Source organism: Corythoichthys intestinalis, chromosome 16 (genome assembly GCF_030265065.1).
Source record: "Corythoichthys intestinalis isolate RoL2023-P3 chromosome 16, ASM3026506v1, whole genome shotgun sequence".
NCBI lineage: Eukaryota > Metazoa > Chordata > Actinopteri > Syngnathiformes > Syngnathidae > Corythoichthys > Corythoichthys intestinalis.
In genome coordinates this window covers 4,527,840-4,544,965 of record NC_080410.1, presented here as the reverse complement: position 1 = coordinate 4,544,965, position 17,126 = coordinate 4,527,840, and the positions used below count along the sequence as shown (strand labels likewise).

Sequence of the window (17,126 nt, the reverse complement as noted above, 5' to 3'; positions counted from 1 at the left end):
TTTTGCTTATTATCTTTGTAAAGAGAACTGTTTTAATGTGAAGATAAGGAGGACCATATGGCAGTGTGATTTATTTAAGATATTTTTTTTCAATCTCAGTTTTTACCCAACTAATGCTGTTTTTACATGTGCAGTCGGGAATAAAATCCACATAAAAGATTATTCTTCTTTTCTTTTATTTAGTCCATTAGGTCGATCATACCTTACAGTATTTTGAAGGACACTTAGGCTTGCCACCTGTCCCTTGAAATACGGAATCCTTCCGTAATTGGGAATTAAAAGTTGCGTTCTGTATTGAACCAATACGGAGGGCAGTTTATTCCGTATTTCACAATTCTCCTATGGGTCGACCCCGCGCGACCCGCGGCTCCTGCGTGGCGGGCGGCGGTGCACCCAGCCCATGCACGTCTGTCACACACAAACACACACCTGTGCTCATGAGTGACCACTGAGCCAACAATAATGATTAAAAAAGGCCGGAAATATTAAAGACAGCAAGATAGGTATCTGTTTGCCCGCTGCTGTCTGCCCTGCATTGCGCTCCACTTCCGGGTTCGTTGCCTAGTTACCTCGCTCTCTCTGCTCAGTGCACTGCCCCGCGCGTTTTCAAAACTAACATGTCTCTTCAACATTAGAAGTTCAGGACACCCCAAGTCATCCTCAAAAGGGGAAACGCCTCCAAAAAAATAGACTGGAGTGGCTCGATAGAGTCACTGATGATGATTATAACGCGAACTGCAAGGCAGGCAGGAAAGTTTTTGCAGTGTCTCACAGAAGTGTAAAACAGCATGCTGCAGGGGACCTCCACAAACGGAATATAAGATCCCAAAAGAGCCTTCGTCACAATTCTTTGTACCTGAAACATTCCCTGAGCTTGATTTGGTATGTTATTATGCTCTTGTATATGTATAACATATAGGCTATATTTATTTTTACCTTAATACATCTTGCATTGATAGGAGCATAGCTAGGCTATTTCAGTTGCTACTATGGTTGATTATTTTTTAGGAATGTTGATTTTTTTTTTTTTTTTTTTTGGAAACATGCATTTATTATCAATCAATATGGAATGAATTTATGTACCCATAAAGAACATGTTATTTTGTTACGCTAACTAATGCTACTCTTTTGGAATTATTCCTAATAGATTAACAGCAAATAAACACTGAATAAATAGTCCTACTGCAAATATATGCTATTTATTGATTGATTAATAGTGAATTTGACATCATCCCACTCCTATCCTCTAAATTACTGCAGCTGAGGTGATACAGGTATACCACACAGTAAAACGTAGCCAGCCAGAGCTACAATAGTGCTGACTGTGGACACAGGCTCAATCAGAAGATTTTTATGTGATTCCAAAATGGTGAAGAAAACGACTTTGGGGAGAACAAGCAAGAGGCACTGTTGAAACAAGTCCTGGGTCCAAATGCAGTGGGTGATGTGCTTAAGATCTTAACGTCACCCATTCCATTCTCCATACAGACCGATGGCTCAAATAAATTGAGCAGGAAGATGTTCCCCTTGCTGTCCAGTACTTCAGTCCAGAGTCTGGGCTCACCAACAAAATGCTGGACTTCATAGAGAATGCAAACGAGTCAGCTGCTGGAATTGTAGCTATCCTGGAACGTGACCGAATTCAGTGCCGACAACACAAATGTTAATTACGATATTCACAACTTCGTTTTCACTAACCTGCAGGAAAAAAAAAAAAAAAATCTGCTGCAAGGAATCTGCCATGCCCACAAAGTGCACAATACAGTTTTCTCATCTAAAAATACATACATTTCTATGCATTTTAGGAGTTTTGGGGATGCCCCTTTTTTTTGCCCGTAAGGCATTGGGCGCGAGGGGAGGCGTCCCTTATTTCTATTTCTGAAAGGTGGCAACCCTAGTCATGAATAGGTTTTTAAAAAGGATAACTTTGAAATCTAAATTGACTCCTGGACTAGATTCTGATCCAGATGAAGGTCTCAGTATGAGTCGTGGAAAAAAGTTACATAAAAAAGCGAAGACCAAGAATTCAAAGACAAGGCAATACAGTGAAAGCTATGTTTTGTTTTTATTTACTTTCACCAGGGATGAGACAAAACCGACTCCATTGCACCAAATTGAAGCATATCATTGCAACGAATGTTTGAAGGGTCCAAGATCACTGTGAGAATGCACCATGAGCTCATCACAGCTCATTCATGTCAAGCGAGCCGGCTAGTTCCACGTTTAAGATTTCGGGTTGGTAGAGAGCCAGATGCACTCATCAAAAGAGCCAGATATGACTGCAAGCCATAGGTTCCTGACCACTGGGCTAAATAGTGAATGCAAAATAAATCTGTATTGGCTTATAGGAACTTTCACATTTGCTGTGAATTGGAATGAGTTTATCACTGCCGTCCCTCCCACTTCAACGGATTGGACGTCTATGGCCGTCAGTAGCAGCCAATGAGTTAATCTTAGGGGAGTTCAAGTCATTTCCTGTTGGTTTTCAGCCATTTCCTTTTCTTTTTGAGGCATTTACTGTTCACGTCAATTACCACCCAGGTGCTACTGTCAAGGACATTGACTCCAAAATCCCGCACCTATTGGATGAATATCCAACCGCCGCATCGCTCTGCATCCACGTTGGTGCAAATGACCTGCTCTTCAATTAATCTGAATTACTTAAAGCTGACTTCAGGAACCTCATTGAATGCCTCTCCAATTCTGATCGTTGTTTTGTCATTTCTGGCCCACTTCCCAGCCCCTGCTTTGGCGATGCGAAATTCAGCCGGCTCGCCAATTACATATTTAGCTGAAAGCATACTGTTCCACCCTTGGGATCCCATTCGTGGACAATTTTACCACTTTTCTTCACCGCCTAGACCTCTTCAGACATGATGGACTACACCCAAACTACCGCGGATCACGTCTTCTCTCCATCAATATGCAACTGGCTCTTAAATCTTCGAATGCTCTGCAGCTCTACTGATGTTTCGTGAGTCCGTTCCATTACGCTGTCGGTCATTCAATGTCTCAAAATCCTTTCATTTTGTACCATTCACATAGCTCTCCCTTTCACCCCTTAGTACGCAGGATATCAAATAATATGGCTCGGGCTCCAAATCTCAGCCTTCTTCAATCACCCTCACAGTCTGGTTCTAACACCATAACAGTCATACATATTTCTGATCGCTTACCCAGACACAGTAGTCGACCATTATGTGCGTCACTAAACAACTTAATATATCCCTCCATCTCTGCTGTACCTTTCGCTCCTTCTATTACCACCTCCTTAGACCACATTTCAATTGTTACATCTCATGACTTTAAACCACGTCACGGACTTGGCCTATTACACCTCAATATTAGAAGCTTGCTCCCAAAAATTGATTATATTAATGTCTTAATTCATCAAACCTCACCAGATCTCCTCATTTTGTCTGAAATCTGGCTCTCTTCCAAAATATCAAATAATGAATTGAACATTGATGGTTATATTACTTTCAGGTGTGACCATAAAAGCAAGGGAGGCGGAGTTTTAATCTATGTAAAAGACTGTCTCACTGTGCATAAACTGTCATCATCCGCTGTTCCTAAAAAAATCGAATATATTGCTCTGGATTTGTTGTGGAAACAACACTTATGTAATCATTACTGGTTGAATTATTCAACAATCACTTCCTGTCCTCTGGTCTCTTATACAGTAATTCCTCCATGTCAACTCAAAGCAATTATCATAACGTTCCTCTAGACGGAGCCCTTAATTCGCAAATCAACTCTCAACCCAAATTTTCGTTCTCCTTATTTCAAAGTTCTGATGTTTTAGCGTAAGTAAGTGAAGTAAAGCGAAGTCTTCCAAAAATGCTGGTGCAGATCATCTAGATCCATATCTTCTTCAATTAAGTGCTCATTTTAACAGTCCATATTTAGCTCACATTTTTAACCAAACCCTTCATTCCGGCATCATACCAACCTCTTGGAAAACTTCCACTGTAATCCCGCTACATAAAAATGATGACATCTCTGACCTCATTAATTACCGTCCAATATCCAAGCTTCCGTTTTTAGCCAAAATTCTTGAATCTTTGATCAATTCTCAACTACGTTCTTTTATTGACTCATCTAACATACTTCAGCCGCAACAGTCCGGTTTTCGCCCAGGTCACAGTACAATTACAGCTACAGTCTCTGTTCTACATAACATTGTCTCCTTTCTTGATAATAAACAGTTCTGTGCTGCTCTTTTCACCGATCTTTCAAAAGCATTCGATACCGTTTATCATAAAATTCTACTTCATAAATTGCAGGCCATAGGCTTGGATGTTAATGCCCTCAACTGGTTTAAGTCCTACCTTACAGACAGAATACAAACTGTTGCTGCTGATGGTGTTCAATCAAGTCCACTTACTATTAAAAATGGGGTGCCGCAGGGCTCTGTCCTTGGACCACTCCTTTTTACGTTACACATTAATAATATTTTTCTTCCTAATCAACATTGTAATGTCCACTTTTTTGCTGATGATTGTATTCTATATGCGCCCGGTTCTTCCCCAGCTCTTGCTCTGACTCAATTACAGACTGCTTTTGATTGTTTACAAATATCTCTTCTTAATCACAGATTAGTTTTAAATGCTAAAAAAAACTAAATACATGGTTTTCTCCACTTCCACCATTACTGACAATGACTTTCCCGGAATTAAATCCCAAAAAGGTACTCAAATTACTCTCACTAATTCATACAAATACTTGGGAATTTGGATTGACAGTAATTTATCATTCAAAACTCATATTCATCACCTAATCTGTAAACTCAAATTTAAATTTAGCTTCCTTTATAGCACAGGTGTCAAACCGATTCCAGAAAGGGCCAAGTGGGTGCAGGTTTGCTTTCCAACCAATTAAGAGGACACGTTTTCACCAATGAGATCTTTTACATATGTAATCAGTTAAACTTTGTCAAGTGCTGCTTGTTTAAGCAGGAAGTTCATTGGTTAAACTCTCTACGCGTTATCGGTTGGAACAAAATCCAGCACCCACTTGGCCCTTTCTGGAATCGGTTTGACACCTGTGCTGTATAGCATCAAAGGCTGTCTGTCAACTTCTAACCGAAAAACCATTGTATTATCTTCTTTTGTTTCTGTTCTTGATTATGGAGACATCATGTTCTGTCATGCAGCTCCATCAACTCTTCAACAGTTAAACCCGGTTTATCACAGTGCACTACGTTTCATCACCAATGACAATTTCTGCACTCATCATTGTACCCTGTATCAAAACGCTGGTTGGTCCTCACTACAGTCAAGAAGAAATATCCACATCATGTTATTCATCTATAAGGCTTTACTGTGCAAACTTCCTAACTACCTCACATCTCTCCTGTCATTCAAATCCAGTAACTACAAAACACGATCATCTAACTAATTAACCCTAAACATCCCACTCACACGTACTAATGTTGGCAGAACTGGCTTTAGCTACTATGCTCCTCTTAAATGGAACGAATTGCAATCTACTCTTAAACTACAGTCAATCATTCTTGGTGATTTTAAATCTCTTTTGCCTGATGTTTTTACTGATTATTGTAACTGTTTCCGTTAATGTATTTTGTGTTGTCTAATATTTGTGAATGTTTTTTGTGCTCAGGCCTCTCTTGTAAAAGAGATATTAATCTCAATGAGACTGCCTGATAAAATAAAGATTAAATAAAAATAAAAATAAAGAACTTCCTGTCAATTGTCAGTCACTTCCAGTTGATTTTAGGGCATTTACGGGTCACATCCTGTTCATTTTGGGTTACTGGGCCATTTTGCGTCATTTCCTGTTGACTTTCAGTCACTTCCTTTAACGTTAAGAGTAGAAAGCACCTAGGAGGATTTTTTTTCTCAAAGCAGCTTTCTCCCTGAGTTTGAGAAACTGACACAGATTAATGTCTCACTAACTTTGACAAAGGTAGGACTTTCAGTAGCAAAATTAGTGGTGTGTTTCCCACCTCCACAATATTGACATCTTTTTACATTACCTACAGTGGTCGCTGCTGCCGGTGGGAAAAAAAAAAAAATCTCATATCCCTCATCTTCGAAGGGAGCGGAGGTGTCATCAGCCAATCAAACATGCGTTTGAAGGGGGGGGGAAATGGACTGGCACATTCAGCAAGTGAAAAGGGGTCAAATAAGTCTGAAAATCATGAAAGTACTGTAATTCACTTAATAATGGTAGGGTCATTTCTATCCTTACAACATATGGGTGGACATTTATCTAAATTACCTACAGTATATAACTGAAGTCGTTAAATAATGCAAATAAGGTTGCTTAAAAGTTGGTGGGGACAATTTGAGCATCCTGAAAAGATGTATGTGGTATGTCCCTACCGTCCCTATGCAAACCTACGCCCTTGAATGAATGTTAACTCAGTGAGTAGGATGTCAACGAATGTTCAAATGAATGAATGAAGGTCTACTAGTGTTGAACTCATTTAAATTCCCAGCAGAAGGATGAAAACAGCCACATGATTGATGATGATGATAAGAACCTCACCTCCAAAAAAGTAACGGTCCCCAGTGCGAATGGTGAAGGGATTAGTGATCTTCAACGGGGAACCCTCCTCCTCGTCAATCGTGAGAGTTAAAAGGTTATCTCTGGCCGCCAAATCCACTGAATGCCAATAACCATCATTAAGCCTGTAACCTGAACGCAGGAAAAAAAAAGCGTGTCAAATCACTGATTATCTTCACTTATTCAGTACGATCACTGCGATTATGACAGGTCCACCTGCGGCAAACTGCAGCTTCTTCTTGCCGGGCTGAAAGATAGTGACGTTGATCTGCCCCTCGCTCAGTCCTAGCTCCAGGGCACCCAAGTCATCGGCGAAGCGCGTGAACATGAGCAATCCTGTGTAGTCCCACGAGCGGAACTTGAACTTGACAAACATGCGAGGCCTTCTGAAGAAGCCTGGCACTTGCAGGTAGTTATTGGGCCCGGCGAAGGTCATTGGTTTGAGAAGAATGTCACGGCAGGCAAAATGCATCTTTTTCTGTAATATATTTCAAATCGATTTGCGAATTAACTCCACATTTTCAGTCTCTTAACTCATTGGTTGCCATTGATGTTGATACACGTTCAATTCAATCTGACAGTGATCAAGCGATCACCGTTAATGGCGGTGAAACATGATCACTCAATGCCAGCCAATCACTGAATCAGTCAAATAAAATAGATTTGGTTTCTATCACTGTCAATGATAGTGAATGAGTTAATAGCAAATATGCTTGTTTGTTCAATTGAAAACAAACACACAAAAAAAAGTTCTCATTTTTATTTTTTAATTTATATGTTTAAAATGTTCAAAGTCTTTTTTAATTTAAAAAAAGATAATACAATGAATATTGCCTATTCTTTTTAACTTCACCTTTATATTTCAATACCAAAAAAGTGAAATATTTATGATTGTCTTATTCATTTTTTATTATGGAGCTTTTATTTTAAATAACAGAATACTGTAACTATTGTCTTTATCCCCCCCCCCCCTTTTTTTATTATTATTTTTATATTTATCTAAAATTTAAACAATAAAACTGTAAATATTCTATTGTATTCATTAGTTACAGTTAGACACAAAAAACCCAGAAAATATTGTCTTTTTTTATTAATATCAATATTATTATTATTATTATTATTAGATGAAACTGTATACAGTGGTACATCTACATACGAAGTTAATTTGTTCCAGGACCTTCTTTGTAAGTAGAAATGGTCAGATGTCGAGCAGAATTTTCCGATAAGAATACATTATGATTCCATTAATTGGTTCCACAGCCCGAAAACCTACACTAAATCCTTAATAAATACTGCTGGTTTTATTACAAATGGCAATTACACATGGCAAAACAATTATAAATAAAAATCGGAATAATAATATAATAATAATAATTCCTGTAATAATGTAATGAATCGGGTTCTAATGAGGCTGACGTGTTTTGCGTGCTGTACCTAAACGCAGCGCATGGCTGACGTCACAGAGTGAAAAAAGTGCAGCTGAGATTTTACTTCTTACTACTTACCTTTTAACGTTCTGTTGTTGCTGGCATCAACTGCGGCAGACTGTAGGCGTGTTGTGTTTAGGGCTGCAGCTATCGATTATTTTAGTAGTCTATTAATCGATGAACTAGTTAGTTCGAATGATCGAGTAATCGGATAAGGAACATTAAAAATTAAAATACCTGAGTTGAGCCTCAAACGGTGTAAATAAATAAATGAGGATCTATGTACAACAAAAGGACAATTGGCTAACTTTCATAGCAAAAGTCCGCTATCTTAAATGCTGTAAAATGCTAACGTGTTTTTTTTTTTTTTCTTTCTTTCACAATGCTCTTAACAAATGATTTAGACACATATTCCCACAAACGATGGCTATATTAAAAAAACATGAGCTCAAACAAAAAAATTGCTTTTGTTGGTCTTAACAGGATGGATTCACCCATGCGAAATGAGGCAGACTAGAGAGCAGTGTATCCACCCAAATCAATAAATCTAAATGCAAACACTTTCAAAATAAACCATTACAACGCCACTTTAATTAAACGAATACTTGAAGCAGCAAAATTTAAAGAGTATGAAAACGCCTGGGGAAATGCTAATATTCCATCATTTATCCATAAACGTATGCTCTTTGGATTAATATCATGCCACTTCGTGTAATTACATATATCGCAACACCAAGAAAATGATAAAAATTTGGATCGATTGTCAAGCTAAAACAACTGGCGCCCGAGATCCCCGAAACTAGCATATTGTGAGCGTGACGTCACAACTAGGAAACCCAGTGCTTGGGTCCTGACAAAGTACTGAATGGCGGCAATGATGGCGGACAATTTTGTTTCTAGTTGCAGCGACCAATCCGACGTAACGAACGTTCTTCTAATGGTGACGAGGAGAGTTATGAACCTTTCTTTGGTGTTTTGGGTTATCAATTTGAGCCCAAACGAAAGCCAATGCTGCCTAATGAAACGATCATTGAGGGGAGCAATCTCACTGATGAAACACCGGCAACAGATTGTGTGGGAAACACCAAATGGTTTGTTTTGCATTTCTTTTTGTGAAGCTGATACACCGCGACCGCAAAATAAAGTAATGTATAGAATAATTATCCTTTATTGTGCTATCATAGGTTTTCGCTCTGCCAACAGACACAAATATGAATGGGATTAGAGGATTTGTTTTATATATTTTACGAGAGATAATTTATACATGTGTCCAGTCCTGTATCCAATGCGTGATATGTTTTTTATTATAAAAGAGTACTCTCTGGCCATTTCGAGCTTGGCTGCTCCCCTCCTTTGCTTAGCCTGGGGTAGTGGGGTGGTCTCATCAGTGCCAGTCATCGTACTCGTTCTTGATATCTCAGGACATTTAGGTGGCTGCGCGTGTATGGTGGGCACCGCATCTGCTTTCAGCAGCAATTTCTTAGCGAAACCTGATTTCATTTGTCCATAGTTCGAATAGCTTTCACGGCACCACACAAAACCGTGCGGGAGGCTGGGTCTGCAAAATTAGCCCTCTTTGCACGAATGAACTTTACTCATTGTCTGCGTAGTCCAGCTATTTTTCTCGCGTTCGGGAACTCATGGGTACTACATTGCGACAAATGGCTGTTTGTACACCACATCGCATGACAGGTTTGAACCATTTTAGCTATTTTTTGATAAAACAGGAACGCAACTCTCTCGTCGATAAACAACGATGGCACCTGCCTCAACCTTTTGTTTCCTGGCTGTGACGTCAAAGCCCCATTCGGCTGTTTCTGGAATACTTTCGGAAATATTCGTAATTTTCGATCTATTTTCGATAATTGCTCATGAATGTGATTTATTTTTTTGTTAACTTTATTAATATTTGTTATCTTGCCACATAACGGTTCTATTGATATCTCTCAGCCCCTTAGTATTATCATTCTCTTTAATTCGAATCTTTTTTTCTAATCGAATACTCGACTTAATCGATTAATCGTTGCAATCATCAAATTAATCGTTAAAAAGACAATTTGGAAATACCACATCCTTCTGCCATCATCATGACAGGGGAGGGGAACTTGTTCATGAAGGCAGATGTGGAAACAAGCTCGCGCCACCGCAAAGACCGGGTGTTTTGTAGCCATGTTGCCGCTGTTATGGAAGGTACAGTGTATCACAAAAGTGAGTACACACCTCGCATTTCTGCAGATATTTAAGTATTTCTTTTTATGGGACAACACTGACAAAATGACACTTTGACACAATGAAAAGTAGTCTGTGTACAGCTTATATAATTATTTATTTTCCCCTCAAAATATCTCAAAATACAGCCATTAATATCTAAACCCCTGGCGACAAAAGTGAGTACACCACATGGGAACTACGTACATCCCTAAATGTCCAAATTGAGTACTGCTTGTCATTTTTCCCTCCAAAATGTTATGTGACTCATCACAGGAGCACTGTCAGCATTGCTGCAAAGATTGAAGAGGTGGGGGGGGTCCTTTCCACCACCATGCTTGACATGCGTGACACACTTATCTTTGTACTCCTCACCTGGTCGCCGCCACACATGCTTGAGACCATCGGAACCACACAAATTAGTCTTCAGACCATGGACATGGTTCCAGTAATCCATGTGCTTTGTTGACATGTCTTCAGCAAACTGTTTGCGGTCTTTCTTGTGTATCGTCTTCAGAAGAGGCTTCCTCCTGGGGTGACAGCTATGCACACCAATTTGATGTAGAGTACCGCATATGGTCTGAGCACGAACAGGCTAACCCCCCACCTCTTCAATCTCTGCAGCAATGCTGACAGCACTCCTGTAACGAGGCACATGATATTTTCGAGGGAAAATGACAAGCAGTACTCAATTTGGACATTTAGGGATGTATATTTTAATTATGTCAACGTAATTATGCATAATTATGTCAACGCATAAATGCAAGCGTTACAAGTTTTATGTTCGCTTGTTTACAGGTAGAAAACGCTGTTAAGCAAGGGAAGACAAGACAAGACTTACTGTACGTCGATGGACATATATCGAGACTACCTGCGTTCTACCCGGGGCGGCAGAGAGGCTTGGACAGACGGTGGTTTGCCTCACGACGGACCGTCAGCTCGATCCCGAGATCCCAACTATGAGCTTTTTAACTGCAGCAAATTTAAGATACGCTATTGGAGCTGGAATTACCGAGTACAGGTACTGGAGGCCGCTGAGGGTCTGCGTAATGTCGGGTCAAAGTTTTGCAAGGTTCTCAAGCTGCTCCAAAGCTCTGCTGACTGATATCACATTCTCGTATGCTATTTTTCTAATAATTTTATAAATTGTGACTTATTGACCTGTTTTGCTCATGCACCAATCGTTTTAAATAAAACAAGAAATGGAATCATGTTGTCCAAATGTTTTATTGTGATCAATATCTGCAATAATAAAGAATAACATTGTATTTTTGTTTATATGTACAGTACATACCTTGTAGTATTTCCTTGTAACAACAAAATCCATGTCAGCCCTTCTGCATTTGGCAAATGTAATATAATATGTAATTTCACCTCATTTTGGTCACTAAAGTGGTCGGCGTATCAATCTATACCTCACGTCAACACAGGCCGACAGGTTGTTATAATTTTGTCCACGAACGATCAAAGGAGAGATAAAAACAATTATACAATCTTATCTGCGTCTCCTCTACATCGTGCTGAATCCATTTTTTGGAGATTCCGTGAGTTCCCCTGGCTCGATATTGCAGTTTTAACTTCGTCAACACACTGCTTACTTCAACCGCAACTCATAAGGTTTTTTCTAAACCGGAAGTTCAAAGCAGAAACTTTCCAAGATGGTGCCGAACTGATGACTGATGACTGACGAACGGAGGTCGTCGGAGGAGTATTGTCGAGCCAGTTCACGGATGCGCACACCATGCTCATATTTTTCTATCATTTCCATCTTCATTTCAATGGTAAGCTTTTTCCTTTTTTCACCACCTGCACTAACCTTCATGGAACCCGTGTTGATTTCTCTCACATGACAATCTCCTGTGTGTCTGTCTTTCCACAAAACAAATAAACTGCGGCGTCATATTTCCAGCATGTTGTCGGATGTAGAAACAAATTTTACGCCGGATGTCTAGAAGATCACGTATCGAAATGATCGTATGTCAAGGTACCACTATATTCTCAGTTTTAAAAACATGTTTATTCATTTGTAAAAAATAATAAAAGGAAAAATGTTGACATTCTCTGCTTTCTTTAGTCCTCGAGCTTTCATTGAGGACAACATGAATTTTGCGTAAAATATATGAGGTTTAATGCATGCGTATGATTCACTTTGGCGGGCCCCGGAAAAATGTTGTGGCGTACCAGATCTGGCCCCCGGGCTGCCAGTTTAATACTAGTGCCCTTGAAAATACCTTTCTTGGTATGACAATGTCCTCTTCTTCTCGCTTGGCCTTATAGATGACGTTGATGCCGTTGATGAAGACATTTTCCAGGCAACCTCGGAAATTCGGCGTGGTGGGGAGGTGAGGCATTTTTGGCTCTATGACGCCACCGACGTATAACTAGCAAAACAGGTGAAAGAATCTAACGCGCTAGTTCTAGTAATATTTTCTAAAGATGGTAGCCTACCTTATTGTCCAGATCCAAGTGGCTAAACTCTCCGTTACAGATCGCTGTCACCGTCTGGCTGTCGACGGTGAAGTTTACCTGACGGCCTGATCGCTTGATGCTGACGTAGTGCCAGTGCAAGTTGTCGAGAAGGCTTCCGGCTACCAGAGTGGTCCGACCGTCTGTTTTGTGTATAACGCTACTACCTAAAGCAGAAATTCATCTTGTGACTGATGATATTGCGTTCCGCAGACATAACTATGTCAGGCCTACCTAGGCTGATATGAAGGTGGAGACGACCTCTTTTTAGTTCCAGGGTGAAGAGATCCCCTTGTACTCCGTCGCTGTGTAACAGCAAACCGTCCTGCTCCAGGGTTTTGAAGTTGATTTCAATGTGGTCGTCGAGCGTACGGGATCTTTTCCCAGGATACATATAGACCACTGAGTCATCCCCGTTATACTGCAGAACATAGGAATCTGGGGGAGTAGTCCAGAGTTTGACAGGAGATGTAGGTTATCTAGTTGGTAATTTTTTGCCAGAGGTGTTTGGAGTAGTCAAATGTTTACTCAAGACAGAGTACCGGCTCTTCAAAATAATATTACCAAAGTAAAAGTACTCATCAAAAAACCCTCACTAAGTCTATAACTTTCACTAACTTTTTATGTACTCTAGGCAGTTTATATCACCTGTTATCAACCTAAAGTATTACATGACTACAGTGGTATGAAAAAGTATCTGGAGCTTTTGGAATTTCTTGAATTTCTGCATAAACTCACCATCAAATGTGATCTGATCCATGTCAAAATCGCACAGATGTAAAAACAGTGTCCGCTTTAACTAAAACCACCCAAACATTTATAGGTTTTCATCTTGTAACGAGGATAGCATGAAAACAATGACAGAAGGAGGAAAATAAGTAAGTGAACCCTCTGCCTAAGGAGACACAAAGAACAATTGAAACCAATTTTTACTAAACATTTTAAATCAGGTGTGTGCCCAATCACTGATGAGTGCTTTAAGGCTACGGCTACACTAGGACAGATAATTTTCTCCAGGGTATTTTGCCGACTACTCACTGATGAGTGGTTTAAAGCTGTCCTGTCCACTATAAAACACACACCTGGTAAAAATAGTCGTGATGAGAAGCAGTCCAATATCTCTGTGCACACATCAACTATATGTAAAACTATGGCCAAGAATGGTGTTCATGGGAGGACTCCACGAAGGAAGTCACTGCTGTCTAAAAAATTATGCCACTTGGACATGCTACAGAAGTTTTAGCAAAGTATTTTGTGGACTGATGAAACCAAAGTTGAATTGTTTGGGAGTAACACAAAACGTCAGGTGTGGAGGAAAAATGGAACAGCTCATCAACACCTCGTCCCCACCGTGATGCATGGTGGAGGGAGCTTCATGATTTGGGGCTGTTTGCTGCCCCAGGGCCTGGACAACTTGCAATCATTAATGGAAGAATGAATTCAAAAGTTTATCAGGATCTTTTGCAGGAAAACCTGAATTCGTTTGTCAGACACTTGAAGCTAAAATTAGGATGGATGCTGCAACAAGCCAATGATCCAAAACACAGAGGTAAATCGACTTCAGAATGGTTTCAGAAGAACAAAATACACATTCTGGAGTGGCCAAGTTATAGTCTAGACTTGAACCCCTTTCAGATGCTTTAGTATGACCTAAAGATGCCAGACATCCCAGGAATCTGACTGAACTACAGCATTTTTGTAGAGTATCCTCATTAAAATATGAAAACCTACAAAGCTGACACTGAGATTAGATCACATCTGATGGTGAGTTTATGCAATAATGTGAGAAATTTCAAAAAGTTCAAATACTTTCTCATACCACTGTGTATATTAAGCCCCCAAAAAAAACAAAAGTCATGGGATTCCGTTCAGTAAAATCCACAGAAATTAAACATCACCCGCCTTGTCTTACTCATTTACTCATTCATAAAACCAAAGCCAATAGTGAGAAAGCTGACGTTATCTTTTACCATAATGGCATCCAAACAGCTCCAGCCTGACACCAATCTTCCCTCCATTCTCTGTGTTCCATGCCAGAGGCAGAAGGCGAATGTGTTTTGCAGTAAAGGCGTAATGAAAGACGTTCCTCTTCACCTGATAATAATTCCAGTTCCCAGGCAGAGTCTGTAAACAGACAGGAGGGAGTGTTATTGAGCCACAGCATTTTTAAGACACTCGGATGATGAAGTGGCTTTGATATGAGCTTTGTCAGTGGGAGAGATACTGTACTTTGTTTCAGTCCACCTCCTGACAAAAAAAAAAAAACTTTTATTAATAGGATTTGCAGCCGCACTGAGATAACAATTGACTCAAAAGTACAAAAGTACTTGCTTTAAAATTTACTTAACAAGTGAAATGTTAATAAAATATACTGTGATCCTTCGCTACTTCGCGCTTCAAACTTCACGCCCTCAGTCCATAGCAGATTATTCTTCAATTAAAAAAAATAAATACAGAAAAGATAAGCAGTCCCGATCCGATCAAGTAGTCTCCCTCTCCCATCTGTTGCTTTTCTTGGTCTGGCAGTTTACCGGAGTTGCTTATTAAAGTTAACGATGATTAACATTAAAGTTTGATCTTGTCATAGATGCTTGGAAGCCGAAACAAAAGCCGCATGGGTCAATCATCATTTAGCTTCTTAAACAGTTGCTGTGGCAACTCATTGTAAGTGAGCAGCTTGAGCGGATTTGAGTGGACTCACGCAATGAAACATTAAATAATGACAAGCATTTTTCTACTTTATTCTTTTTAATAAAGAATTCGGTGGGACAGTAACATGTTTAAAACTTATTTTAATTATTATATTTAAACTGCTTAAAGTGCCCGTGACACAAAAAAACATGTTTATTTCATATTACACGCAGTGTTTTATGCTCCTGAATGAGATGGGCCGCCTGGATGTGTGTGGAAGCGATCGATATATTTATTCAATTTTTCTAATCCTGCGCCATGAAATTCAGTGACTTCCGGCTCCAGTCTTGGATTGAGGAAGAAGGCGAATGTGACATCAGCGGTAGAGATTATCTTCACAAGAGAGCCATTACCACGTAGCATGCAGAAGGACTGTGGATTCTTTTGATTTTGTGGATGTTTTTTTTTTTTTGATCACGCTAGCCCAATGTGCTGAAGGCTTTTGTTGCTACACCAGGGAGAGTGGTGTAAGCCTTTTTGGATTTCCAAAAGATCCTTGTTCACTGCAATGGTCAAAATAAGTCCGACAACCTAGGAACCATTGGATCGACAAGGAAGTAAGTAAGCTTCGTGTTTTATATTATATCAAATACTCGGATCATGGCAAACGTTTTAATAAGGAGGTGGCTTGCATTCTGTGGGTGATAATACTACTCCTGTTTTGTATGCATTTTAAGCATTTCCCCTTCTCTCCCCAGCGACGAGCACTGCCTGCCCGCCGGGGCAGCAGGATGAGGAGCCGTAACTTGCTCGCCGCCATGGCCGTATTACGGACCGGGCCAGTGCGGCCGGCGCCCAGGGGCCCAAGGGGAAATGGCAGTGCACCTTGACATCCACATAGCTGCACAGCTTCTCCTTTCACTTCATGACTTTGTGGCAGCACAGAGAGACAGTTTTGCCTTTTTTGAAGGGTCAGCTTTAAATGCTACTGATTCAGTCTCCCAAGACTACAGACAAGACCTCCAGCGTACAAAGAAGCGCAAATGTATGGCTGATAAAAGTGCAGAGCCAGGTGTTGAATTTGGTGGAAAAGAAAAGTTTCGGATTGAAACGTTCAATGTTCTAATTGACAAACTTGTGTCCTGTCTTAACCATCGGTTAACTGCATATACACACTTGGCCAATCTTTTTCATGTTCTTTTCATGCCTAATAATATGTCCAACAGTGAGCTCACTTTAAGGGCCAAATCTCTTGCTGCAGCATATCCCACTGATCTGACCATGAGCTTGGCAGATGAACTTGTTCAGTACAAATCATTCATTTCAGAGGAACAATAGTCTCCAAATACAATGCTAAAGACCATGGTAAATTTGGATTTACAGTCCACGTTCCCAAATGTTTACATAGGACTCAGACTATTTTTGACACTGCCAATAATAAACGGTGAAGGGGAATGGTCCTTCTCCAGACTGGCTTGCATTAAAAATGAGCTCAGTATGAAAATGTGCCAAAATCGGTTGAATTCACTCTCCCTTCTTGCAATAGAATCAGAGTTTGTTCAACAGCTCAACTTTGATGAGTTAGTGGACGACTTTACAAGACGAAAGAGCAGAAAGAAACTTTTGTAGGATCCGTAGGTACGGTAGGTTGGGGGGGCCTTGCAAACTCCTGGCCCTGGGGCCCAGACCCCCTCATAATCCAGCCCTGCTCGCCGCCATGGGCTGGCTGATCGGTGAAGATTTCAACCCCGCCGCTGTGTGTGACATGAGTTGGGGTAGTTTTGTGTGATTTTTTTGTTTTCGAAAGGTGAGAAAAAGATTTGCATGTACCCACTGAAACTACCTAAACACGTCATCATATCG

The 17,126-nt window shown here is 40.1% G+C and overlaps 1 protein-coding gene across 1 annotated transcript in view; it reads right to left on the bottom strand.

The window, feature by feature from the left end:
- Window positions 1-17,126, bottom strand: part of cntnap1 (contactin associated protein 1) — a 79,384-nt gene that overhangs the window by 28,566 nt on the left and 33,692 nt on the right. The window contains exons 4-9 of the mRNA XM_057861139.1: window positions 14,603-14,756; window positions 12,867-13,070; window positions 12,615-12,799; window positions 12,398-12,547; window positions 6,748-7,009; window positions 6,514-6,663 (exon numbers count right to left, since the gene is read on the bottom strand). Coding sequence (XP_057717122.1) covers window positions 6,514-6,663; window positions 6,748-7,009; window positions 12,398-12,547; window positions 12,615-12,799; window positions 12,867-13,070; window positions 14,603-14,756 — 1,105 coding nt within the window. The remainder of the gene's footprint in view (window positions 1-6,513; window positions 6,664-6,747; window positions 7,010-12,397; window positions 12,548-12,614; window positions 12,800-12,866; window positions 13,071-14,602; window positions 14,757-17,126) is intronic.